The sequence below is a fragment of the Gallus gallus genome, chromosome 1 (genome assembly GCF_016699485.2).
Source record: "Gallus gallus isolate bGalGal1 chromosome 1, bGalGal1.mat.broiler.GRCg7b, whole genome shotgun sequence".
Lineage (NCBI taxonomy): Eukaryota > Metazoa > Chordata > Aves > Galliformes > Phasianidae > Gallus > Gallus gallus.
Genome location: NC_052532.1, coordinates 70,712,547 through 70,739,224, shown reverse-complemented (window position 1 = coordinate 70,739,224; position 26,678 = coordinate 70,712,547). Strand labels below are relative to the sequence as shown.

The 26,678-nt window shown below is 36.4% G+C and overlaps 1 protein-coding gene across 3 annotated transcripts in view; it reads right to left on the bottom strand.

Moving 5' to 3' along the window:
• Positions 1-26,678, bottom strand: part of ATXN10 (ataxin 10) — a 95,929-nt gene that overhangs the window by 7,358 nt on the left and 61,893 nt on the right. For all 3 annotated transcript variants that reach the window (XM_416469.8, XM_004938043.5, XM_015291006.4), the window contains one exon: positions 10,481-10,544. In XM_416469.8, coding sequence (XP_416469.2) covers positions 10,481-10,544 — 64 coding nt within the window. The remainder of the gene's footprint in view (positions 1-10,480; positions 10,545-26,678) is intronic.

The following is a 26,678-nucleotide window of genomic DNA, read 5'->3' as shown; positions in this document are numbered from 1 at the left end:
TGAGATTTCTTTACAGTTTAGACTATAACACTAATTGCATTATAATTTTATAATTATAATATGTATTTATTATGTTTGATAATTATAATTTTTATGATCTTATATTTATAATTTTTATAATTCTATTTTTTATAATTATATTTTTATAACACTAATTTTTATTATAGATTTGAAAAAAAAATCACAAATCTTGATCACTGCAACCGGTATGGATCTTTTGTATGAACTAACCACAGAAACTGGGGAAGACAAACGATGCTTTGCAACATTCTTGACCCTTTTCCTTCCATTTGTATTTTTCAGCGCTTCTTCTGAAGTGTCATGGTTTTATGATTTTTGGTTATCAGTATTCCACATCACAACATCATGCAGTGTACTGGGAGTTAAGGAGCAAATGCTTTAGTTCCAGGTACCTGTCTGGAAGAAAAGAAGCACTATGTTCCCCAAGAGCCTTTTCGAGTACTGTTATCATTCCTGCTCAAGGGAACAGATATAAGGGCGCAGGTCATCTGACTTGTCCCTCTTCTTGTCTCACTGTGTTCCCTGTCGGATCGGCTTGCTACTGCTGCGCCCAACTGCACGCAAGGCTTCAGTATTAGCATAAGGCCTTTGGCTCTCAGACAATCTTTCTCTCAATTATTGTTGATTTATATTGTATTATAGTGTGTTATCTTACATTCCAATACTATATTTAGTAAATTAGTTTGTTTCTCCTCAGATCGTTGCCGCTGTTTTTAATTATTTTGGGGTCCCCTGTTTCCCTTCCTGGAGGCGCGGATTTTGTGAAATCCCTCCGCCCCACTAGTTGCAGAACCGGGCCGGACCAGCCCTTAAACCGTTGACAGAAGTTCAGACACCAGGGTTATATGACAAATTATGCCAAGATTTGCTATATGGCTACAAGGGCAACACCAGCTGCCTGCTCCTTTCAGCTTTTTCTGAGAAATTTCATTAAAATTAAAAATAAAACCTAAAAACATCCGGGTGTCCTTTTAGCATTGCCCTCAAAAATAGAGTTCTAGCTCTTCATGTTTCTTGGAAATACTTTTCCAGCACTACTTAACTATACGATGGACGTATCCAGATTTTGAGGCTCCTTCTTTCAGCGCTTGTTTGTCTGCTTTTGGCTACACACAGCCCGCATCAGTGATGGCCAGATAATTGGTACACAATATTCATTAAACTGCTGTATACTACTTCAGTAATTTGACTTATTAGAATAATTATATAGAAAATCTCTTTTCCACCTATTTCACTTCTATTTCTAGGTTAACAGATCATACAAGACACTACTGAAAAGTTTAATATATCCAAGTTGCTTACATATTTTTTTAATGTTTGCCAGCTGAGAAACATTTAATCCATATTCTACGTGGCTTCTTTCATCCTCTGCAGGACTTAAAAGAAGAATGCCAACGTACCTTAGCACACTAAGAAATTAAACACAATTTCTGTCAAGTACTATGAAGCTACTAAAGCCATATTACATACTTAGTTACATCAGGCTATGCTTTTATATTATTTTAATAATGCCTTATGCAACAACTTTTTGTTTTTTTAAAATTTAAGCCATAACCTCTACTTCGTTACACTTTTTCCTATACTCAGACTTGTAATACTACCTTAAGAGCATGAATATGACACATTCATTTTCACTGCTTAGGTTGCCCATTAAAAAAAAAAATGACTTATTTTTAATAGAAACTCATAATTTATGAGTAACCATAAATCACCTGTTTTAAAACAGAAAGAGTCACACTCTTGATAAACTTCAAGCTAATACACTACAATTACTATATTCTTAAAGACTGTTGTATTACATTAATCTTGTTTTAAGAATTCATGACAACTAAGCTCAAGCGCTAGTTATCTATAACAGGCACTAGAGAGCGAGGAAATTGGTACACTAAAAAGAAAAAGCTTCAATTATTGTTACATGTTAAAAATGCCTCAGCCTACCTTCTTTTTCCAAGTACAGAAAGAAAAAAGTAAAATCCCATTAAGTTGAAACTCACGTATCAAATTACTACTAAAACTTATTGCAAACACTGAGGCTTAAAGCACTGAAGCACAGGGGGATGAAAATTGTGTTAACAGACTCAATAGATATCAGGAAGACTATGGTCTTTTTAAATTTCCTTAGACATACAAAGAAATAAGCTCCACCTGAACACAGAAATATATTCATGCACATTTCTATGTATACATAAAGAAATAAACAGCTTTTCTAAAACGCTTATGAAATGGAAATTAAAGAGGTCAAACAGAACTTCAAACTATCTTGCACTAGGCTGGAAAAAAGAATATCTTAACACATGAAATGCAGTCAAGATAACTATATTTCTGAAAACTAAGATAATGATATAAGCAGAATCACAATTTGGATATAAGCTTTTTCCATTTGTAATAGAGATTCAACTACATGTGTAGATTCAACAAGGATCTGTATGCCTGCTCACCTTTCAGCATAGTACTCAAGTATTTTATTGAATTAGGGCTTCTGAATAATGCAAGTGGTCTAACTCCCACCCCAATGCTTTCAATAATTTCAAATGTCACTTTATGACAAATAAAACAACAAAAATGAAACTCCAGTTCCAGTCTCATAGATATTACATGACATTCAGTGTGCATCTAAAAATGACAACATCAGTCAAATAAATGGGTGTTTTGAAAGATGCAACTGAATTATAACCAACTAAGCTTTTTCCATCACGTTTTGCAGATAGCCACTGGCCACCATTACACCTGCTGCGATCTCAGGAAATGTCTGCATTTCCTTGAAGAAATCGCAGAACACTAAGAGATAAGAACAAATAATCAAGGTAAATGGGGACTGCAAACACACTCTTAGTGAGACAGGAAGCAAAGGCTGGATTTTGTAAAACATTTTGGAAATTGAAAGGACAAAGACTATGCAAAGATCCGGGGAAGAGAAGGTAAAAGATTAAAGGATCAGGAAGGCGCTACAAAAGACAATGCATTCACCAGCTGAAATTACAGACTGTCTTAACAACAGTCACAGATAATGGAACAACAGAAAAATGTCAGAATAAAGATATTAGGCAAAGCATTAGTCATATTACATCTGAATATTTTTTGGAGGCATGCAAAAAACAACATCAAGAAGAAGGACTGAAATACCATAAGGCAGTTGTAGGAGGCATTGCATTCTCAACAATATTTTTGAACCATTTAAACAAACAAACAGAACAAAACAAAAACACCTTTAGGTCTCAAATTTCTAGTGCTCTGTCTCAACCCAGAGAATTTTTAGAAGTCTACAGAAAAATTAAGTGAGCTGTTTGAGCTATAAAAACAATGAAGATTTATTTATTTATTTGTTTGTTTATTTTGTGCTCTTGGTAACTAAAGATCTGCTTTCTTTCAAAAACTCAAGCCTGTCATGGATTTCAGTCCACCAAGAGGATTAAGACAGAGGATAAATATGACAATATTTCGCTTAGAAATAGAATTATTAAGTCTTTATTTTTACATGCATGAGATGGTGCTTACAGAGATTACTCTTTCCAAGGGATTAAAAATATTATAATGAGACATTTGAAAGAGCCTTCTTGCATTCTGTATAGCTCTGTTAAATATTCTCCAGCACACATTTATTAGTGATGACAGTTGTCATTTGCTGCTGCAACTGGGTAGAAATAATATACTAAAGAACAGACTTCGTATTTACATGCTGTCAAATCTCCTTTAGCATTTTATGTATCTTCAAGAAAACTAATACTAACTTCCCTGGGAAATTTGAATTTAAGTATTCTCACAATCATTCCTGAAATTAAGGAATCAGTAATTTAAAATACGCCATTGTTAAATGGCCAAACAAATCTAACCTAGTAACAGTTCTCGAAGAAAAACCTCTATAAATTAATTCTGAGAGTTTGGGGATTTTTTTAGAGTTGTGTATTAGCCAAAAACCCCAATGTGCTTGGCAACTGTGAACTAATTAAGACATCACAATGGAGCATCAATTTCATTTACCAGGAAAGTACCTTTATGTGCTCTAAAGAACTCAATAAAGTCATGTTACATATGAAATGCATCTAGAAATTTGATACCAGAAGTGTAACTCCCAATTTTCTTCCCCAGTCAAGAAACTGAGAAAAAGGGGAGACAGAACTTTCATTTCCCAGACAATCTCTCCATGAGCTGCATACTGCATTCCTCCTGTGGTCTTTAATATTAAGGAGAGCTTTGCACTTAAAAAAGAGAAACTTTATTACTGATCCAGCCAATTGATGTAGAACATCTCACAAGAAAACTCTACATTTTTTGTTCTCAATCTGAAGTAGATATTGTATCTCCAACAAAACAAATGTTTCAGAAGTGCATGCCGGATCAGAAATTAAATCAACCAAATATAAAGATTAAGCAGTTGGTTTTTTTTTTGGTACTTTTGTTACCTCTAGGTGGGTTCTGTTCCAAAGAATTTTCAAAATACAGAAAAGATAAACAATGAGTTAAGACATGGAAGTTACATTCCAACTCTTCAGATGGGAAGCCAATGTCAAGAGTGATTCAAAGTAGGATTAAATTACGCAAATGCTTTCTGTGCCCTCTTCAACAGGGACCACAGACCTTGATCTTGCCTCTTTATAAAAGTCCCACTTTGGACACTTCACTCAATATCCTATAAAAAAAAAACACAATGCTCTACTTACAATGGAATCCACACTTCTTTGGTCCCCTAACACTTCTGTAAGAACAAGACCAGCTCTTTGTAATGCTCCTCTCATAAGCATAAAAATCTCCACATGCATAGTGGCAGAAATAGGCACTGGTGGGCAGATGACCTTCAAAACTAAAACCAAAAGCATTAATGTGGAATAGCTTTGTTTTTCCTTTCATCATGAGAAGTTTGAAGCCTCTTGGGAATCATTCACATAGTGGGCCCACTACAGTTGCTACAGAATCCATAATCGTACAACACTAAAGGATTCCCCTGTGAACCATGTAGACTCCATAGGCTTCATTAGTATCTAACAAAGAATGCACAGCTACTTGCAGGAACATGATGTGGTCTGCTGAACAAGGTGAAAGAAATAAGCCCCTCTCAGAGACTGTACTTGCTCAGCAAATAAACCATACTTGCACCTGTTCTAGCTTCTGGTCTGACCAGTTCATCTCAATATAAGACACAGAAAGGAAGCTCAAGTTTTTGTATATGCCATTAAACAGAAATTCTCCATGCTTTCCAGGGATTTAAGAAAGAATTATCAGCACACGGGAGTACAAATGCATTGAACCAGAGTATAACACTACAGTGATTTCTTCTTGCTTGACAATTTTAATTTTCATTCTATTTTCACCTATAGTAGTAGGCTGCTACTTGGATGCTATAAGCTGTTGCCTTTGGCAATACAAACCTAAAGGTCCAGGTCAACAAGTTTCCGCTCTTCAATTGTGCTGACAAGTCCCATTTTTTTTCACTGCCAATCTGCAGCTCCTCGGCCACTGTGGGGACACTGAAAACTGAGTCACTACCTTTCTGGTAAAGTCACAGTGACAACTAGCACTGGTTTAGACCAATTAAGACTCTCATAGTGTTCTATATCTGAGGATCAGGGTTGCAGCAGCAGCGGCCTGGGATAACAGAAAACTGCAGCCCTCTGCCAAAGAACACAATTCTTTTTAGCCCAAGCGGACTTCAGACTTATGCACCAAAGCAGTTGTCAATGGGATGAGGACAAGGGTAATTTCTTCCAAACGGACAGAACTTGACAGGCTATGGAGAGTTTTCATCAGTAGTTGAGTTCTTTTGCATTGACCATATCCACTGAAATAATGTTGTTTTATGTACGCTCATGAAAATACAGTCAAATAGTTCATCTTAAAATGGTGAATGCAGAGGCAGTGCCTAAAGCAAGCTTTCCAAAGAAAGATAACCATTATCAATGTAATATTGTGCTGTCTTTTCTTCCCAGACAAAAAGGGATAGCCATATTTACATGAAATGCTCAACCATAGCATGGTTTACTCTAAAAAGTCAACTTGCACTCCTGTTTTTGCTTTCTGCTGGCTTCTATTCAGCAGTGAGGTTTTTTCACTGTATGTGGCTTGTTTTACATTGTACTCTGTAACTCAGAAATAAAATGTCTGTCAGTTCCCTCTGAAGTTTTGCTGGCAACTCACAAAAACAAACGACCATTGTTGTATACCATAGCAACTGGATTTCTTCTAGTTTCAGCTAAAGTTTCATGAACCGCAATCATACCTGTTGCTGTCATCAAGTCAGAAGTATTTTCTATCTACCTCTTAGACGACTTTCAGATTGAATGTAAACGTCAGACTAAAGCTTATGGAAGGAGTATCTGAAAATTAACTTTTTTTGCTACGTTTTCATCCACAATTCAAACTACTCAAACTAAGGACTAAAGACTATGTATGGATATCCACAATAGCCACAGGTTCCCCTTTCACTAATGCTGAATATTTTTACAGCTGAAATAATGCCAGCTGGGTCATGTAAAATTATGTGCATGCACATATCACACAACAATATCTTTTTTCTTTTCCAAGTATGACTGCATTTTAACAAACAGAAAAACATGCTGATTAGAGTTAATATAACATAGGCACCTACAGAAGATCAATTCCAATTAACTTCTGTCACAAAATGAATGTATTGAAAACCAACTAAAGGAATCTCGTAATTTTAAGACTGGTAAGCAACCCCAAAAAATCCAAGTATTCTATCTTCAAAACTGCATTTCATTCCTCATCTTCAAATTTTACTACTAACTAGCAGTTACTACATTGCAGTGTTCTGAATGCACTGACCATTCCTAAATTTACAATAAGTATTTTTAAGGGCAGTTGTTACATTTTAAAAAGAAAGATGCATGCCTATGTACTACTCCCGAATAAGCCTAAATGTCAGGAAGATGCAAAAAAACAGAACAGCTTTCAGAGAGTGTCACAGTTAGTTAAGGTAAACTGAAATATCTTCAGTAATAAACATCTATTTTTGAATGTTGAGGATCAAAAATACTTTGATCAGAACAGGCTAGCCTCCTTCCTTTGTTTGCATTAAGCAACTGGTACCTGTGAAAGGTCAGAAATGAAGCTGGAAGGAGCAGTAAGAGATGAGATGAGGATAAAAAGAGCGGCCCTTATCTGATACTAGCATCTGTCAGACATGAGGAAGATGATGGCTAAAGGGAGCAGTATAAAAGACACCTTATTCTAGACACCAAAATATGAATTCAAATTGAAAAAAGCTATAGTAACTCAAACATATCAGCTGAACTTCAGCTAGCAATTTTATAAGTAATGAACTTCCTGATATTTCTATGCGCATTACAAAGTCATTCAAGAACTCAAAGGATGCAATTTTATAGTAATGACAGGTTTACATAGGAATTTATTTTAAGATAAGAGCAGACCCACTTCCTCTTTCAGTGTGTTTCCATATGCAACAAATAAAAAGATTTATTAAATAAGATTTCTCCTCTCAGAAGTAAGAAAGGGCTCCTAAGATCTAACGTGGCAGTTCACTTTTTCCTGATGAACTGCATACTGTAGGAAAATGATTTTTTTCTACCCAGAAAAGAATCACATCACTTTTACCACAATCACATCTTTCTTTAGAAGATTTTGTAGGTATCACTTGGAGGAAGAACTCAATAAAACCTTCAAAATCAGTGCACTGACTTCATTTTATGTAGAAAATATAACAACATCTTAGCTATCGAGCTTGGATGTCTTCAAAAGATACATAGCTCACATGAAAATGTGCATCTACACAGAGCTTTAGGAGGAAATTCAAGATGTTTTTCTATTAAAGGAAACTGGCTGAAGTTTTTCCAGCCATCTTCCTAAAGAAACGCATGTTGAAGAGCTACAGAAAGATTTCCCTTGCAGCATTCTACATCATCTTGGCAAGTGAGTAATCATATTCAATTTTCAGCAACTCTCTCAACATCTAGCTCAAGAAATGTCTATATACTCTCTTTTAAGAAATATTCCTCGAAGAAAGACAAAATACATTCACTCTGGATAACAAAGTTACAATGTGGGCATAAGATATTTCAATTTTAAGCAAGTAGGCTTTCAAATCAGTAAGAGCACTGTTCTGTTTCACAAGCACCACAGAATGGATTTGCTCCAGGCAGAACTGGGTGCAAAGAGGGAGATGGGAATTAGTCAAATCTCTTCAGATGAATGCTATGCAATGCAATGCAATGGAGCTAGACACCTACATGCTACTGAGGCCTTTGCTTATGGTGTCTGGAAGAATCCGAACGTTCTAAGAAGCAGATAAAAGCTGAGTTGGATATAGACAGCTCAGTACCCAGCAGACAAGGAATGCTAAGAGGCAGAAGAGAAGCAGGGAAGCAATAACTTCAAGCAGCACAGCACTGTTTGGAATAACTTAATGCCAGAACAATAAATGCGGTAGCCAGAAACTGTTCTCCAAAAGCTGACAAAGCAAACTTTGCCACAGCAGGCTAGTCTCTATTCTGCCCAAGTGCTACTACATTGTAAATTGTATGCTATGGATCAGTGATGAAAGCTCATATTAAGATGTGTCAGTATGTTTAGTAAGCCATTAAAACCAATTAAGAGAAGCTTTAACGTCTGGCAAGAATTTTATAGTTCAGCCATAAAATGCTGGCTTGTACCAGAAGTTGTATGAAGTTTGACAATGTAGTAAAAGCTCCCAAGGTATTTTATTTTCTTTCCACTCAAGACTGTAAATTACAGTTCTACTCTTTGAAGGCCTCAAATTTATCCTCTTTTTGTAACAGCTAGAATGAAAAAATAGTCACAGAAAGATTCCAAAAGTTGCTGCAGAGTTGTGCTTTCCAGCAAAGGAAGAGTCACTCAGGATCAAAACTCCTTACTATGTTTTCTCAGGGCTGCTCTTTCGCATGGAGGAGAACGTGATCCTGTTCCCTCTGCATCCCAGCAGTGTCGCTTTCCAGAATGGGAACAGGGAAGTACTGCTCTACTGCTCAATGCACTGTCAGACACACTGCCAAGATTCTCTCTGCAGGAAATGTGATTAATATAAAAACACTACACAGTGTGTAGTGATAAGTCAATGGACACTTCACATTCATTACTCCTCCACCTACCCTTTTATGACATATTTATATGCAGATGATGTTCTACATCATCTATGTATCATCTATCTATCTACATTACACATGGAAACATTTTCACAATTTTTTTTTTTTTTTAATGATACTTCTTATAAGGGAGCTTCTTCATAAAAAGTACAGAATGGTTTGGATTGGAAGAGACCTTAATGATCACCTCGTTCAAATTTCTTGACATAAGCAGGGACATCTCTCAGCAGACCAGGCTGCCCAGTGTCCCATCCAACCTGGCCTTGAACGTCTCTAGGGATGGAGCATTCACAGCTTCTCTGGGCAACCTGTTCACTCTACACATGGTAAATAATCTTTTCCCATATATCTAATCTAAATCGACTCTCCTTTAGTTTAAAAGCAGTACTTTGTAGTGCTTTTGTTGTTCTTTGTAGTGAAGCCCACTCCAAAGTCTCCCTGGAGTCTGCTCTTCTCTAGGCTGAAAAACTCAAACTCAGCCTGTCAATAGGAAAGGTGGTCCAGGTCTCTGACTATCTTCATAGCCCTCCTCTAGACCCACATTTCAGTTAAATCAATTGAAAGAAAAAACAACAAATATTTTATTCGTTCAGTATAGGAAAGCTAACATTACCCTAAAATTGGAAAGGCACTTGATTTCCAGATGTATTTATCAGAATTTTATACGGAACTAATGATTAGCTGACAGAAAACAACTACTCTTGTTAACACACCAGCAGGATTACAGTGCAGTTCATGAACAGACGGATAAAACAGCCCAGTTAATAGTTGTTTATCTTCAATGTGAACTTATTTCCCTCCAACAACTCTGTCTTAGGAAGACTCTTAAAACTCCAGAAGAAAAAAAAAACAAACCCAAGTATCAGGAACTATGTTGCTTATATTAAAATCTACTCAACATTCCAATAACCTGCATCATTAATACTCTTAATTATACACATTCTCATTTAGTAGCTTGCTAGCTTTGTCTCCATGCTTAGAGTAAGTTCTCCAGAGTCAGATTTAGTAAGTGAATTGAGTTGCTATAGCTTACTGAGTAGATTTCAGTTGAAACAATGGACACAACAACCAAATGTATTCCTAATTTAGATTTCTATCAGTCAGCTGTCTGAATTCACACTTGTAAAACAGTGATATTTATTATTTTAAGAAGCAGAATATAACTATATTTCAACTCACTTAATGTCCAGCTCATGAAAGCATCCTCATGAATTCACTCACTACTGAACCCAGCATTTAAAAACAAGTTAGAAAGTACTGAGGTTAGTAAGACCAAGATATTGAGGAAAGCAATGTTGACATGCTTACATTTAACTCTTCACTGTCTTTCTTTTACATTTCTAAAATTTGTCATATTTAATAGATTAGAATTCTTCCATAAAGGATACAAGGATTGTTGTCATCAATGCTGCAGTTGTCTAGAATCAGTGGGATGCCATCCAACTCATAAACCTAAAACAAACCCAAAAGCTTAAATTAACAGATTGCTCAACAATACTAATGATATTCCATGCAAAAAAATAAAGCAAAAATGTAAAAGTGATGTTTGCTTCATTAAAAATATTAAACATGCAAAAACTAAATTGCAGAGTAAATAAGATATTATCAGCATTAAGTATAACACAATAGTAATAAAAGCAGACATTAACATTCCTCTTTCATCTACAACTTATTTGACTAAGGTATTTTTCCATCCAAGTTCCATGTCATATGCTTCTTATGCTGAACCAGAGAATCTACACTTACTGACAGGCAATGTTCACTTTCTGGAAGAAAAATGAAAAGCTACTGGGTGGAAAAAAATAGGAAAAAAAGTTGTAAAATACAAACGCACACACAACTGCTAGCTAGTGTGGAGCTGCTTGTCTTGCTCATCTTCTCCTGTACACATCTTTCAAAGACAATGTATTACCTGCATACACCTAAGCACAAAGTCTTTATATCAAATGAGAGGCATCAACCATATTTCCTTTGATAAGGTCTTCACTGTACTAACAACAAACAAGCAAAGATGAGATCTGTTACAAATGTGAATTCACAAATACCATCAAACATTCATGTTTGTGGATACACAGTACAGAGTTCTTATGGATTCATACACCAATACGTACCATCTTACCAACAACTTAAGGTAAGCTGATCTTAACTATGTATGCATAGCACTGTTATTTTAAGAAAAATATGCTCCATAAGAAATTTATTTATTATTTTAAGATATACTGCTGTACCATGCTTCATCATGTATATTTATAGGCTTAGGAAGGGTTACCTATTTAAATGAAAACCTATTCTAAATTATCTGCGAAATTTCAGCCTTCAAAATATCTTCTTACAACATATAAGCCTTTATTTTGAAATTAGAAAACTAGTGATATTTTAATAAGACTTGATCATGTGATGATTATGTTTACACTCGTGTATTTTTTATATTCCTTAAACTTATTTAAACTGTCTGGACATGGTCCTAGGTAACCTGTTCTAGGCAAACTTGAACAGTGGGTTTGGACAAGAGGTCCCTCCAGAGGCCCCTTTCCAACCTCACTCATTCAGTGATTCTGTTTGATGCAGATCATACTTGCTCAAGTCTTACATTTTTTTTAATTCCTTAAAATTGAATTTCAAACCAAGAACTGGTGAGCAAAGGAATTTAGGTACAATGCCAATTTTGGTTGTGAATTGATTCTGGGATTCTTTCTTTCATCTTTTTTTTGCCCAAGATCAAAAGTATTTTTATCTATCTCATAAAACAGTAAATCAAAGTTTACACTACAGGATGAATTAGCTTTCTCAAATGTTGAGTGAAATTGGGTAGGGGGAAATTTACATGTGAAATCCAAAATAGATCAGAAAAACTAACTAAGAGACAAATCTGAGCACATGTCTCTTACAAGTTGTTCTTTAGATAATCTAATGCTCAAACATGAGAAGGTAACAGTAGTAGAGACATATACAGGCAGACAAGGCTTACGTGCAAAAAAAAAGCAAAGACCATTGCTTGGTCTAGACCTAACTGGCACATTTGTGTTAACATGTGTAACTATACTTCCATAAAATACAGTTAATAAAAGAAGTCTTTAAATATTCATTCTTTCCACAACATTTTTGTGTGCTTTCCAAAGGTCATGTATCATGTACGATATCATACTTCAAAGCTTGAACAAATGGTGACCTTTCAATAACACAGAAGTTGTGCATGCTTGGAAAATGTTAGTTCTTTGATTTTTACACTGAAGACAAACTCGGATATGCCTACAACATCACCTCGTATTTTCCACCAATGAATGGCTGAACAGTACAAATCAATCTAGATTAAGGGCTGTCAACTGAAATAAAGTATGCAATCTGTTTCAGTTTGATTCAAATGAGATATTCAGTTAACAAAGTAAGCACTCTGGGAAAATAAAATTTTAATTAAAATCTATGCTTCAAAAAGTTACAGTGGGCATATAAGGAGTTTCCTTCAAAGCAAGAGGAAATAGAAGCATCAGACCACAGCCGTCGCAGTACCTAATGTAAAAACAACTTGCTAACAATCAGTGTCATACATGCACTGACAGTCTTTTGAATTGCATACAATTAAAATGAACACGACCAGCTTTTTTTCCTTCTTCTTTTCTTTCTTTCTTTTTTTTTTCCTTTTCTGAACACCAGTATTCCAGTTTTAGTTTGTCAGCTGTCTCTTACTACATAGTGAAACAAGGAAAATAAACTTTGCCATGTACCGAAGACAAATCCATATACTTGTCAGAGAGCCTCATGAGGTCAACTCCAAGAGCCCCAAATCCTGAGCAACCACTGCTGGAGAAGTTTCAGTCCACACCAGTTGCTCAGGAGCCACAAGCCAATCCACCAAAACTGCATTTTAGGGTAACCCAGAATTTATGCAATTGCACTGCAATAATCTGGGCTGCTAAGTAAGCCAGTTCAGCTCTCCAAATAGCAGAGCCACTTTTTGCAACTGGAGTGCCAAAGATCTTCAAAGGAAAGGATCGTTGGCCCCATGAGGGTACCCCATGTTCATGCTGAATCTCTTTCATAGCCTGAAGAAAGGGTTATATCAACAGTTTACAGGCTGGTTCAGCTCGGTTCTGTGACTAGCGGGGTGGAGGGATCCGCAGATCCGCGTCTCCAGAAAGGGGAAACAGACGACCCTGAATAACTAAAAACAGCAGCAATGATCTGAGGTGAAACAAACTGATTTACTAAATCTGGTATCGGAATGCAAGATAACATGTTATAATACAATATAATTAGAATCAAAGCTAATAAATCAAATATAATGAGAATAAGAGTGTCCGAAAGGTGGAAAGGCCTCACCCTAACACTGAGGTGAGATGTGTAGTTGAGTCGAGCAGCAGGGAGAAGAGCCGAAAAAGGGGAGGTCTCGTGGCCTTGCCAGAGGTTATATCTCCTCTCTGAACACAAAGTCCTCTGGGGTATATAGTTCTTCTCTTCCAGACAGGTGCCCAGAACTGGAGCATTAGCTCTTTAACTCCCAGTGCACTACATGATGTTGTGATGTAGAATACCAATAACCAAAAACCATAAAACCATGACAGGTTGTTACTGTAATCTTTCACACTAGTAGATTTTGTAAATATTAGGAAAAAAAAATCAAAGGCCTCAATCTTTTAAAGAGATTTATTGGAACTTTACTGCCCAATATGAAGAATTCAGTCATTTTTTTCTACATAATTATTGGCCTTAGAGTTCTTCCATTGAAAAGAAATGTGTCATATCTCATTTTAAATCAGGTGCAAAAATATCCTGGAAAGAAAATATGTAGTAGTATGAATCTGACCGCAACCCATCCACATTTTTGTTTAGCTCCAGTTTATTAATATTCAATTTACGTTACGGCGCTTAAAAGAAAAAAGGGTTTCTGAGGTAAATAAATCAGCAAACTTCACGTGGGCTTGGTTCTTTCACTTCATTTTTTGCAATACTCCTAGTTCTGCCACACAGTTAAATGTCTAGAAACAGGCAAATAGCAGAACATAATTCAGAGGTACAGGTTTGCTGACTGGTTGCCAAATGCCAGTCTTAGCTTGCTGTTTTTCAGGGATTGAACTGCCACCGCCCGATTATCCACTTTGAGTTTCTCATTTATCTATTCACTTATTCTCATGATGCATAGTAGTAGGAATACAACAATATTCCTGGTACCCATATTTCTTTGTTGAATTTAAACTGGCTATTAAACATAAAAGCTGGAGGAGGCAAAGGAAGGGAAAAGGGAAAGAATAACACAGTTGGAATGGTATGATCACAGAAAAGAAACTTATTGATTATATTTCCCCTTTTTTTCTTAGTATCCAAGACTGCAACAATATCATCTTTCAACATACATCTCAAGCTCTATCAAGGTAGCAGCATCAATCTTACATTAAACAACAGATGAATGTAATTAAATCTTGCACGTCTCTTTTAAGGAATCTACATTTATTCCCCTAGTGTGCACCACGATGTATGGCCTGGTAACTTTTACAGAAGGAAACATGAACCTTCTCATTTCAGATAGCAAACAATTCATTTAGATAATTTCTGTCCTGATCAATAATTCTGTCCAGTTTCAGAAGAATTAGAGAATTAGGCAATCAAGGTTGAATCATCAGGCAAAATGTTGTAGCTATTAGTTTGTAGTTTACTTGAATGATCATTACAGGCAGAGTCCTTCAAGGGTCAGCCATAGGTCCTATCCTACTCGAGGAGAGGGAATGCACCCTCACTGAATTTGGGACAACTCTATATATTGTTGATACTCTTAAAAGCAGGCTGTCATCCAAGACAGATCTAGACAGGCTATTTCCAAAAAGAGCCTTAAAAACTCAGTGATGACAAATGCAAAGATCTATGTCTGGAATAGACTAATTCCTGACAAAGATGCAGGCTGTGGCCTGTCAGCCTATACAGCAGTTTTGCTGAAAGGACCTGAAGATCCTGCTCAACAGAAGGCTGAAAGTAATCCAGTGTACTCTGGCAGAGACGAAGTCTAACAGCATTGTAAACGGTATCAAAAGGAACACAGCCAGAAGACTGAGAAAAGCAATTATTCTTCTTGGTATTCATTAAACTACAACCAGCTTAAGGAGCTGAAGCTACACCATGTGAATAGTGTTTGAAAGAACTGCTTTTTTAGCCTGGAGAGCAGAAGGCTCAAATAATCTGACAGCAATTTGCCCATGCTCACAACTGAGCCACTCTCCTGATTCATGTTCATAGTGGGTTAAACAAAGAAAAATAGAGTCATAAGAATGAAAGAAAAGTTTCTAACTGTATATATAAGAAAAATTTTATTATGAAGATATGGAGCAGTTTGCCAACAGGCACTGTGGACTTTCCATCTTGGGAGTCTTCAAGACTTGTCTGGATAAAGACCTGAGCAACCGGTCTGAATCACAGAATCATAGAATTGGTCAGGTTGGAAAAGACCTTAAAGATCATTGAGTTCAACCGCAACCTAACTATACTACTCTAACATCGCTCTGTTACATCATGTCCCTGAGCACCACATCCAAATGGTTTTTAAACACATTCAGGGATGGTGACTCAACCACCTTCCTGGGGAGCCTATTCCAGTGCTTAACAACCCTTCTTGTAAAGAATTTTTTCCTCATATCCAACCTAAACTTACCCTGGTGCAACTTGAGGCCATTTCCCCTCATCCTGTCACCAGTGAGATCAACCCCGCTCTCGCTGTAAGCGCCTTTCAGATACTGGAAGAGAGCAATAAGGTCTCCCCTCAGTCTCCGTTTCCCCAGACTAAACAGCTCCAGTTCCTTCAGTCACTCCTCATAAGGCATATTCTCCAAGCCCTTCACCAGCCTTGTTGTCCTTTGAACCTGCTCCAGCACCCCAATGTCCTTTCTGTATTGAGGTGCCCAAAACCGAACACAGTACTCAAGGTGAGGCCTCACCAGTGTTGAGTACAGGGGCAGGATTAACTCCCTAGTCCTGTTCACCACATGATTCCTAACACAAGCCAGGATGCCATTGTCCTTCTTGGCCACCTGGGCACACTGCTGGCTCATATTCAGCCAACTGTCCATCAGTACACCAAGGTCCCTTTCTGTCAGGCAGCTTTCCAGCCACTCATCCCCAAGCCTGCAGGGCTTGCAGAACTCAACTTTAGGCAGGAGGTTGGACTATAGATCCTGAAATCCCTCCCAGTGTTAATGACTAGGAGGCTAAGAAACTTCCATCTCACTCTACCAACTTCTGATTGTTCAAGTTCAAGTTCTTTCTACCAGAATATGAACCTTTACTGATTATAAGGCTAGAAAGAGTTGTCAGAAAATTCATCACAGCATATAATAAAGCGAAATGGTTCTTCAAATAAACAAACAAACAAACAAACAAATAAATAAATAAAATTATGGATTCTTGTCCATTGCTGGAATAATTCTGAATATTCAATGACCTCTCATGACAGAGATATCTTAAACTAATTTCTTTTTCTGATGCCAGACTGCTCATTTAAATGTATTTTTTTAAATGCACATAATAAATCCATATATAAATTATCCAAGAGTAGTAAAATTTCTCAACCATCCAAAATAAGATCAAATATTTTCTAGAGTAACATATAAGAATTCTTTATAAACAAATATGTTGAAAAATATCTGTGTTGGCTGGAAAGAAAAGTGAGATCTAAAACCATGATACGTGACAAAAAATGAGAGCAAAAGCAACGTGGTTGATCTAATGCAAAGTTTTGCTAGGGAACACAATGACCTTTAAAGAGCTTCAAGAAAAAGTCTAGTCTACTATCTACATCTATTAGGACAAGAAACAGTGGACCTAATGTAGAGAACATTCAGATAAAACACACAGAAAATATCTATAATGCCAATGGTGAGTCAAATACTGCAATATGCTGGAACATGACATTCAAAGAATGCTGAAGCAGTCTCCAATACTGCAAGTCTCCACAAATGAGCTGCCAAATCTTAACTGTGAGTACTCTAACCAGTCCTGCTCTGGAAATGCAAATTGGTATGATCCACTGAGGCCTTTCTTTCGACAAGTCTGCAGGACTTTTCCAGTCAGAAAATCATACTGGACTAGGACGCACCAAAGAAAAGCAACCCCATGAAATGCACACTGAAGATTTGCAAGCAATCTTTAGTCAACATTAAAGATATGTTTAAAGGCTCATTCCTTCTGAATGTACCTCATGAGAACTACATAACGACTATGCAGTGAGAAATGTAAACTCAAGGTCCTGCAACCAGACAGCTGACAAACAGGTGCTGGTTTTCCCCTAAGACCTGTTCAACAACATAGGTAATAAGTAACAGGAATTGGAAATCTGGACAGAATCCGGCATTCAGATTTGAGCAACAGAGCAGCTTAACAGGAAAAGAAATAAATCTACTTACTAGGTTTCTTCACACCTACGATGGTGCAGAAAATAATATTTTACCTTATTTTTGGGTTTTTTTTTTCATTGTTTTTGTTTTTCTAAAGTGACAGGAGATAATGGGAGGTTCTAACTCAAAGGAGAAAAGAACACTAATCCTCTAACCCTAGTACTAGTGAATTCCTAGGTCTACTGCAGACTACAGGCACTTTGGCTTAGAATAGAGGCAGCTGTGGCTTGTGGAAATCAAGTCTATTATTGGAGTTCACCACATCCTGCAGATCTACTGAAATACTTGTGGACAGAGACTCCTTTCTCCAGCAGACTTGCCTGGCTGGTCTGAGAGCAAGTTGTACTGGTGTGAATTACTTTGATAGCTAAGAAATATCTTTAAATCCATTTCAGTGAAGGTAGTGACCCCAGAATACTCTTCCCCTTACTGTCCTGTAGATACATATTAGGTAAGCTTGTATGACAAAATTGGCCAACTGTTTTTATATCTGAAATTCAGAAATCATGGCAATGAAACTTACTGTTCCTGCTACATTAACTTCTGATATATTCTCCCACTTTCAGTATTATTTCTTGGATAGACTTGAGGTTTTTTCAGCTCTCTCCAGAGAGATGACCCTTGCATCTCTCTGGGAAGAAAAAAAATAATTAGAATCTGAACATGGGGTTTCTTTATGATGTTCTAAAACTCTCTGAAGAGAACTGGTTGAGAAGATGAGGATTTTGACCTTACTAAGGCAGAAGGGAAGACAGCAAGAAGGTGCCTTGCACTTTGTCAAGACTGAGCCAAAACGAGCAGCAGTGTACAGCCACTAGAAAAGAGTAACAAGCCATCTCAGTTGCTGAATAATTTTTTCCACTAGTCTTTCCAAAACAAAACACAGTAGTTTCCAGCCATTGAGATGATAATATAAACACTTGAGAATTCAGAATAGGTTCCCGCAAAAGACAGAAACACAATTGGTTCATGTATTTTTAAACAATTCAGCTTTCATCATTCGCTTATTTACGGTTCCTAAAACAGAAACCACTTTTCATGAACAAATAGATGCCGCCACAAGGAGCAGTCTCCTGGCTTTTTTAAGGGCTAGGTCTGCTACTTAATATGGCTAAATTAAGGTCCAACACAGATGGATTTCACTTGAAATACCAAGTATTTTCTAGCATGGTGTTTGCCTATCCCTGCAGTAGGAGTAAGAAAAAACCCCACACATAATAATATTAAACATCATCCAGTATTAAAGTCCTTTGATTTATCTGGACAGTTGAATTTGTACAAATTCAACATCAACAACACAATATATGCTTCTCTGTTTTTAGTCACTCGCTATCTTATTCTCAGTCCACTAAAGACAGTAATCAGATGGTCTTAGTTTGTTGGTTTTCAAAACACTGTCATAAAAGTGGTTCTCATATTTTTTCTATCACTGAAATAAAAATTATAAAGTTAAAGGAAGTTAAATGCAAAAGTCAACTATGTGACTTGCACTGCTGAGGACACTTCTTATAAGAGACCACTGAAATTTCAAAACTGAATTTTGTTCCAAATAAGAGTGATAACTGAAGATTTCCAGCTACTACAGAGTTATGAAAACATACTGAGATAAAGGCTGGGAAAGTCAGATGATTCATTTCAGCTATTATAATTCTTACTGCAATGGGAAGTTCCATGTCATTCAGGCATGCCTATAAAACTTCCTCAGAAACCTATGAATTCAGCAAAGAAAATAAATATGAATCTGATATGGTATACTCTAACGATGACTACTGTTGTGTTCAGCTTTACTTAGCACTCTCCTTTTACTTCAGATTGAATCAAAGGTTTAAAAAATTCAGTACCACGCATACAAATTAATCTGTGGCAAAGACACCAACACAATACTCAAATGATGAAAATAGCATGTGAGAAATCTGTAGGATTACTTCAAGACATAACAATTTGTGCTTGTGATTGATGCATTTCATGGCAAATTTCTGCAGCTAAATACAACAGCATGTCATACTCAATTGCACTGCTTGGAGAGCACTGACCTAAGACAAAAAGTAAAGCAGTACAACCACCCAAGTGGTGGCAGTTTCCCATAATGACACACCCCAGAGTTTCCTATTGCAATTCTGAAGTGACTTTAGTAGCAATAAAATGTTTTAAGGAACTGTAAAGAATAAGTTATTGGGTATATTTATATCATCTCAAACCTTGCAGCCAAGGAAGGTTAAAGTAAAAAGCAGAAAATTGGAAACAGCACACAGACATTATTAATGGCATTCACTATTTTCTGTTTCCATGTTCCCTTGTATGCAGGGCTTCCAAGATTTTAGTGATGGGTCAAAGAACAAACCATTAATTTTCTACTGTTTGTGTAAAGGATGTGCACTCTATTACACATTAAGTATGAAGCTATCTTTTACGATAATTATTTTTTTAGCACAGTAGAATAAAGCAAGTGTTTCAGGAAAGGACTACGAAACACCTTTCTAGAACTCTATGGAAATTGTAAGTAGTAGACTGCAGGACTCAACTGACTACTAAAGCCAGAAGACAGTTTAATAGTGTTTGCTGTTTTTGTTTTAAATCAGACCAGTCGGGTAAGCCTTCAGAAGTCTGCAGACAGCCACACAACTCCATTTTTTTGTTTTTTTTTAACAGTGCAGGACAGAATACTTCTAAATTAACAATGCTAATCCTATTCTTCATTTTATATGAAATGTTACTTTTTCCAATAAACATATGAATAGCAGAATTACGGTCTTTCAGAAAGAAAAAAGAAATGTCTTGCAATTGCAGTAATTGCTTTGTTTAAGGACTAGAAGATGTAGCCTCACATTCACTGCAAGGCAGTAAGTTAGAACACATTGAGGATAGCTACAAATTAGGTTAATGCAGTCACTATGAAGTCTAAACCTGGGACGAAGGAAATTTTAACAATCTTTCGTATCTTATTCCCTATTATTAACTTTTTGCTTTGTCATACCTTCAAGTCACAGCATATTCTTCACCCAAAACAGAACAGGTGGTGCATGATTTCAAGCAAAGCAAAGCAAGTCTATTTTCCTCCATTTTTTCAAAAATAAGTATTGGCTTCTTTTTTTTTTTTTTCTTTTAATTATAAGCCATTACAAAATATCGATCCTAGCCTTAGCACTTCCCTCTAATGGCCTTTCGTTTCTTCCTGCAACTAATTTTATAATCAAATACAGTTAAATTATTATTATTATTATTTTTTAATTCAGTGCTCAGTACACAAATCCCAACAACTTTCACTAGAGTACTCAAGAAAAGTAAAAGATTGAAATGTTTGATTAACTACATGATGAGGACTAGGTTATCGTTTAAGGATGACCCAATGCGCTGCTCCCTTCAATCCTATTTCACAAGCAGCTATTGGTTTCTTCCCCCACATGATCTAGAAGAGGAGCAACTGAAATGTATCACATTTGCTTCATAGGTAGCAATAGCAGACTGACAAGTGTTGGGAGTTCACATACCTACTTTTTAACACCTTTTTCTGCTATTGTGCTTTTGTAGAAAGTATCTACTGCAAAGTAAAACAAACTGCTTGTAAGCAGTGTCAAAAGTAAGAAATATTGTATTATCACAAACTAAGTGACTATAAATGGAGTGACCTCTTTAGTGCAGTGTCACACTGTTTATGAGGCAGACAACTTATTTTTTCTTCACAACGCCATGAACTATTTCAGCAACATTTTTACTAGGACAACTACAGTCATATATTTTATGGATAAAAAACACTTGTGTTCAAAAGCATTGCCTGAAGAAGACAGTCTCCTGGAAACAGAATATTCAAGAGAGTCTAAATGATTTCTCACAGACTGAAAACAAACATTACTAGAAAACAGAAAATTCACACTGAAATATTGAAGAGATTTCATGGTTTTAAGGGAAGGTAGTAAAGAAATAGTTTTATATGGAAAAAGCGTTAAGCACATTGAGAGGCTTTATTCAAGTTAACAATCAGTAACACAATATGTACATTCTTCCTGTGGTATGGTGTGTTGTGGAAAAAAAAGTAACTATGAACAAATATTTTGTAAGCTTGATTTTTAGCATTTATTTTCCATCATCTATGTATTATATAAGGTAGCCGTTTAATAAGAAGAAGGGAAGCACTCACAGAGGTATTTTGATTTACTAGCCTATTATGGAGTGGCTAGCAGCCACATGAGAAACAGAAAATATCAACGTACAGGAAGATGACAAGCAAAACTTTTCCATCATTTAAAGAGAAAAACATTGACAGTAATAGTTTCATTGAAGTGTTATTCTTTACCAGCTTGACTAAATAAATAGGATAAACCCCTGTTTGTGCTTACTATTCAGACATTTATTGTTCCTCACATTTTTGAGCAAAAGAGTTTTGCGTTGTTTGAGGTCTTTTCTTTGTAGCTTTTTCACAAACAGATCCTCAACTCCAGGACTTTTCTTATAATGAAAATTATTAATAAATTTTTAACTGAAAAACAAATCTGAATGTTGATCCTTTAGTAACTGTTGATTGTTCTTGATATGTGCAACCGCTTTTGCTAAAGTAAAGGCATTTTAAACTGCTAGTTTTCCCATTGACAGTCACTACACTGCAATATGTTTTTATAACATTTCCCTTATAGTTTTGGAAAGTCCCAAATTATGAATGGCCAACCACAAAAGGATTCAGAAAGTAAACTAAATTGCACTCTGTGTAATAGTTCTTGGCTCCTTCCAGTAGTTCTGTTACCTGAAACACTTCTATAAGAAATATAGCAGAGCAGAGTAAAATCCTTACACGTCCCAGAACACCCTGCAATAGTTGAGGAAATCTGTTATCAAATCTCAGTCCACTTGCTTTACAACCCAGTTCCACTGCATACTAAAAAGCCACTTCAAACTCCAAATAGTTAACCCTCAGAGCACCCTCTCACAAACAAATAAATGCAATACTTTACAAACCTCCTGTAGATTAAGAATATTCTGTGTTCTGAGAACTATTTTAAAGAAGAACAAGCTACTGAAAACGTTAGAAATTACAAAATGCCATGACTAATAATACAGGAGCAGGGTATAGCAGCTTCAAAACCATGCCCTGTAATTCAAGAGAATTAAAATTGAACAGGTAAGGAGTTACCAAATGTTTACTAACAAATAGCTTCTTGAAGAAAGTGTCTTTATTTTTGATCACTTAGGCCAAAGGGACCCAAGATCTACTTTCACTTACTGCGAACAAAATAAGTTCAAGAATCTTTACAGGAGATGCAAGACAGAGTGAATGGAAGGGAAAGATTCGCCAAGCTCATCATAAGTAACAATATAGTAGTGAAGTCTGAAGGCTGCAACAAACTTGGCTTCTCCAGCTCATTTCAGCAGAGCTTCTAGTTATATTAGAGGGCAGCAGCTTCAGCACTGGCCTGTGGTTGCCCTTTCTGTCATCATACTGTTAAGATGGTCTCCTGGCAGCTGCTGACTCAAGACAACTAGCATTCCTTGTCATCATTTGGGACCAATTGGGGTATACAGCATTGGCCTTGGGCTCCCTGCAAGAAGATGCACAGGAAAGGTAATTCTGTGATTTGATTTTGGTGTAGGAAGATGAAGGTGAAGAAGCCTCAAACTGAGATAAACCATATGAATGTGGGCCATACAGCATTCTGCTACTTGCCCTCAATATTATTTATTTACTGTAGCCAATTGGGACCAGCCTAGTCATCACATGACATTGACTGTGTTTCTTTGTGTTCTGCTTTTCACAAGTCAGGATTGTCAGCAATTATCCTCTACATTTACCTGAAATTCTGAGAAAATGTGTTCTCCTTTAATGAATCAGCAAGCATAACCTTTGCAATGGATCAGACTCTTATTAAGACAAATTTATCCACTTTGATGAGATTAAAATCAACTTTACATTGAAAAAGTACAAGAACCTTGATGTTGTGATTTATATGTCTATAAAAAATCATATATTTAGTGTGTATGATATACAATAACCCAGGTATGCATGCTCTAGCACTAAATTTCATGCTGAATGCTTGCTAATGCCTCAGGCTTTTGAACGAGATGATACATGAAGCTGAATGTAAGTAGACTGCATATTAGTTTCTTAATTTATCTCTAAAGTACATCTATCAAAGGCTTTTTTTTTTTTTTTTTTTTTAGTATTTCTGTCTATAGATAGCTTGCAGTCTGGTAATAACAACTGCAGATAGTATGAAAGTAAAATTCCCAACTTCTGGATGAATTAATCCAGAATTCTAATTTTCTACATATAAATTTGCAAAGGAATTATTTTAACAAGTCTGTAATAAATGGATCTTTTCAAATAGTAAATTTACATTAAAACATTATTATGTAAGAGGATATATATACATAACCACAGCCATAAAACCAAATGTTTAAAATGACTTAAGTATTCTCTATAATTTTAATTATTTTCTTATTTCCTTTCTTCTCTTGCAACAGATCATTAATGTGATTACAGGCTTGTATCTATGAAATCAAGACCGCAGATTCTATCCAAAATCTAGAAAGAAGTTCTTATTTCAAGGGACAGATTCATTACTGTACATTAAATGTATATACATAAAACATACACATAGTCATTAAAAATTCCTGAAATGGAAACTACATACACACAGAAACTCTTCCTAACAAAGTCCATAAAAAAAGCTCTCATCAAGAGTCCATCTCAATACCTGAAAATTGTTTTGCTCTTTTTTTTAAAGCACCAACACAAACATGGAACAATTATTTTTAAGATCTAAAAATCACTACTCATTTTTCTTTTAAGCAAAGATAGGTTCTGTAGATCTGTATTAATAAATATGCTTTCTTTGCAGTTGATTTTCAAAGGAATAGTTTGACACTTTTATAGAAAAGCCTGCAGGAGTAGGTTGACAGTAATGGTGGGCCAGAATGTGAGAAGAGAAAAAGCACTGAATCAGATTCTCCATCAGCTGCCACCAGACTGATCCATCACAGCAGCATTAAAAAGCATATTTTTACTTTATAAATGAAGAAATTATTGTTAAAGCTTTCCTCAGTAGTTACAAATTCAAAAAAGCACTTTAAAAAAAAGAAGTACATGAAGCGCTGAAGTGCTAACACGAAACTGCAGTTCAAGGCCTAGAATTAAAAGGAGGCACTCCCAACCACCAGCTGCACTGCAAGTTCCAAGAGAACTGGCAGTAGTAAATGTCCTCTCAAACTGTATTAGCTTCTCATGACTGGAGTTGTAGGGAGCAGGAATGGCTGAAACAGCTGAGCAGACCTCACTGGAAAATACCATTGTAGTGACACCCTATCTAAGTCCAAGGGAATTTAAGTTAGGTCTAAATTCAAGGGAACCTAAGAGTTTTATTATTAATTTCATGAACAGGCAAAGCAATACATTTCTTTACTATTATTTTTTGTTACTATAGTACTTAACAATTACCTGATATAAATACAGCAATATTCCTGAAGCAAAATACAAAACCTTAACTCTTCCTCACTAAAGGGTGAAAGGTTTTTTAGAAAAGCTGGAAATCTTACAGAAAATTCCAATCCCTAAACAGCTCCATGGATGGCACTCCTCCTAAAAATCCATTTGAAGGTAAATATTGCAGTTGACCCTCACTACAACTAAACAAGATGTCACCAAGTTCAGTATGAAATCACTGAGCTCCGTAATTGCTTTAGAATAGTAATTTCTAGGCCAAAATCTGAATCTTATTTTGTCAAAGACGAGAATATCAACACCAAAATAATAATAAAAAAAACCTCAACGTTCAGTTTGCAAATACAAAAATATCAGCTCCTTCAGGACCGTGGGGTCCTTAATATATACAATCAAGATGGCACCGTGGCTTTTGCAAATCCAGCTCAATCTGCATTTCACAAACAGCAGGGGGTTAATTCAGTATCTTCTTTGCGCTCTGACTTTCAGCACAGATCATCTGACACAGTACTTTGACATTGCACCTACTCCTACATTACCAATATATAGGCAGTGCATCACTCAAGGAACTTAAATTACAAAACAATTGGTTTTCCAGTGTCATTAGTGGATATTTGGTCAATGTCCCTTAAAAATCCTTCAAAATCCTTCCAGAAAAGCACTCTCTCCACAGCCATTAGAACAGGTCTGGTGAACTGCATGTATGATGTATGAACTTGGAGACATGCAGTTCTAAATACACAAATGTTAACTAATGAGTCGTTTTTTATTTTTATCACTTCCTAATGGAAATGCATTCTATCCCTTTATCCAGATTATTGATGAAGATGCTGAATAACACCAGATCCAGTACTAACCCCTGAGGTGCACCACTAGCTATAGGCCTCTAGCTAGACGGAGTCACTGATCACAACTCTCTGAGCTCTGCCAGTCAGCCAGTTCTCAATCCACCTCACTGTCCACTCATCTATCCCACACTTACTAAGCTTACCTAACAAGGATGTTATGAGAGATATGATGTCAAAAGCCTTGCTGAAGTCAAGGTACGCAATATTCAGTGCCCCACCCATATCTACCCAGATGGTCCTGTCATTGTAGAAGTGTATCAGGTTGGTCAAACATGATTCACCCTGGGTGAACATGCTGACTACTCCTAACAACCTCTTTTTCTTCCACTTGCTTAGAGATGACATCCAGACTAAGTTGATCCATCACCTTCCCAGTGACATAGGTGAGGGCTTATTGGCCTTCAGTTTCCTTGGTCCTCCTTCTTGCCTTTTTGAAGATTAGCAAAGAAAAACAACAAACGAAAAGAAAGCCCAATCCAATCAAAAAACAGCCCATGAAGAAAAAGATGTGTTTTTTGGTTTGTTTGTTTGTTTTCTTCTGGTTCTGCAGCCTTTAAAAACACAGCTATTCAAGAATTTTGGTGCCCTTCAGGCACCAGCATCACTGAACCACTCTAGCATCACCAGGCTAAACAGCAAAGAGCAGAATACTGTGGGTCTGTAATTTCAGAACAAACAGCATTGTCTAATGGCAGAAACTCAAAACTGCAGGTTACAGACTGCTGTTTCCTATCTCCTTCTCAAGACACAAAGGAAAACAGAATAAAGGAAAAAAAAAGAAAAAGAAAAACACATCCAGGTTTCTTTCTGAAGTCAAGGTGTTGTGATTTGACCTCATGCGTTTCAACAGGATTTTCAGCAAACAATTTTCTGGACTGGCAACAGAAGGTATATTGGCTGAAGTCAATTAGGGAAAGCTGCTTTTCTGAGATGGCAATGC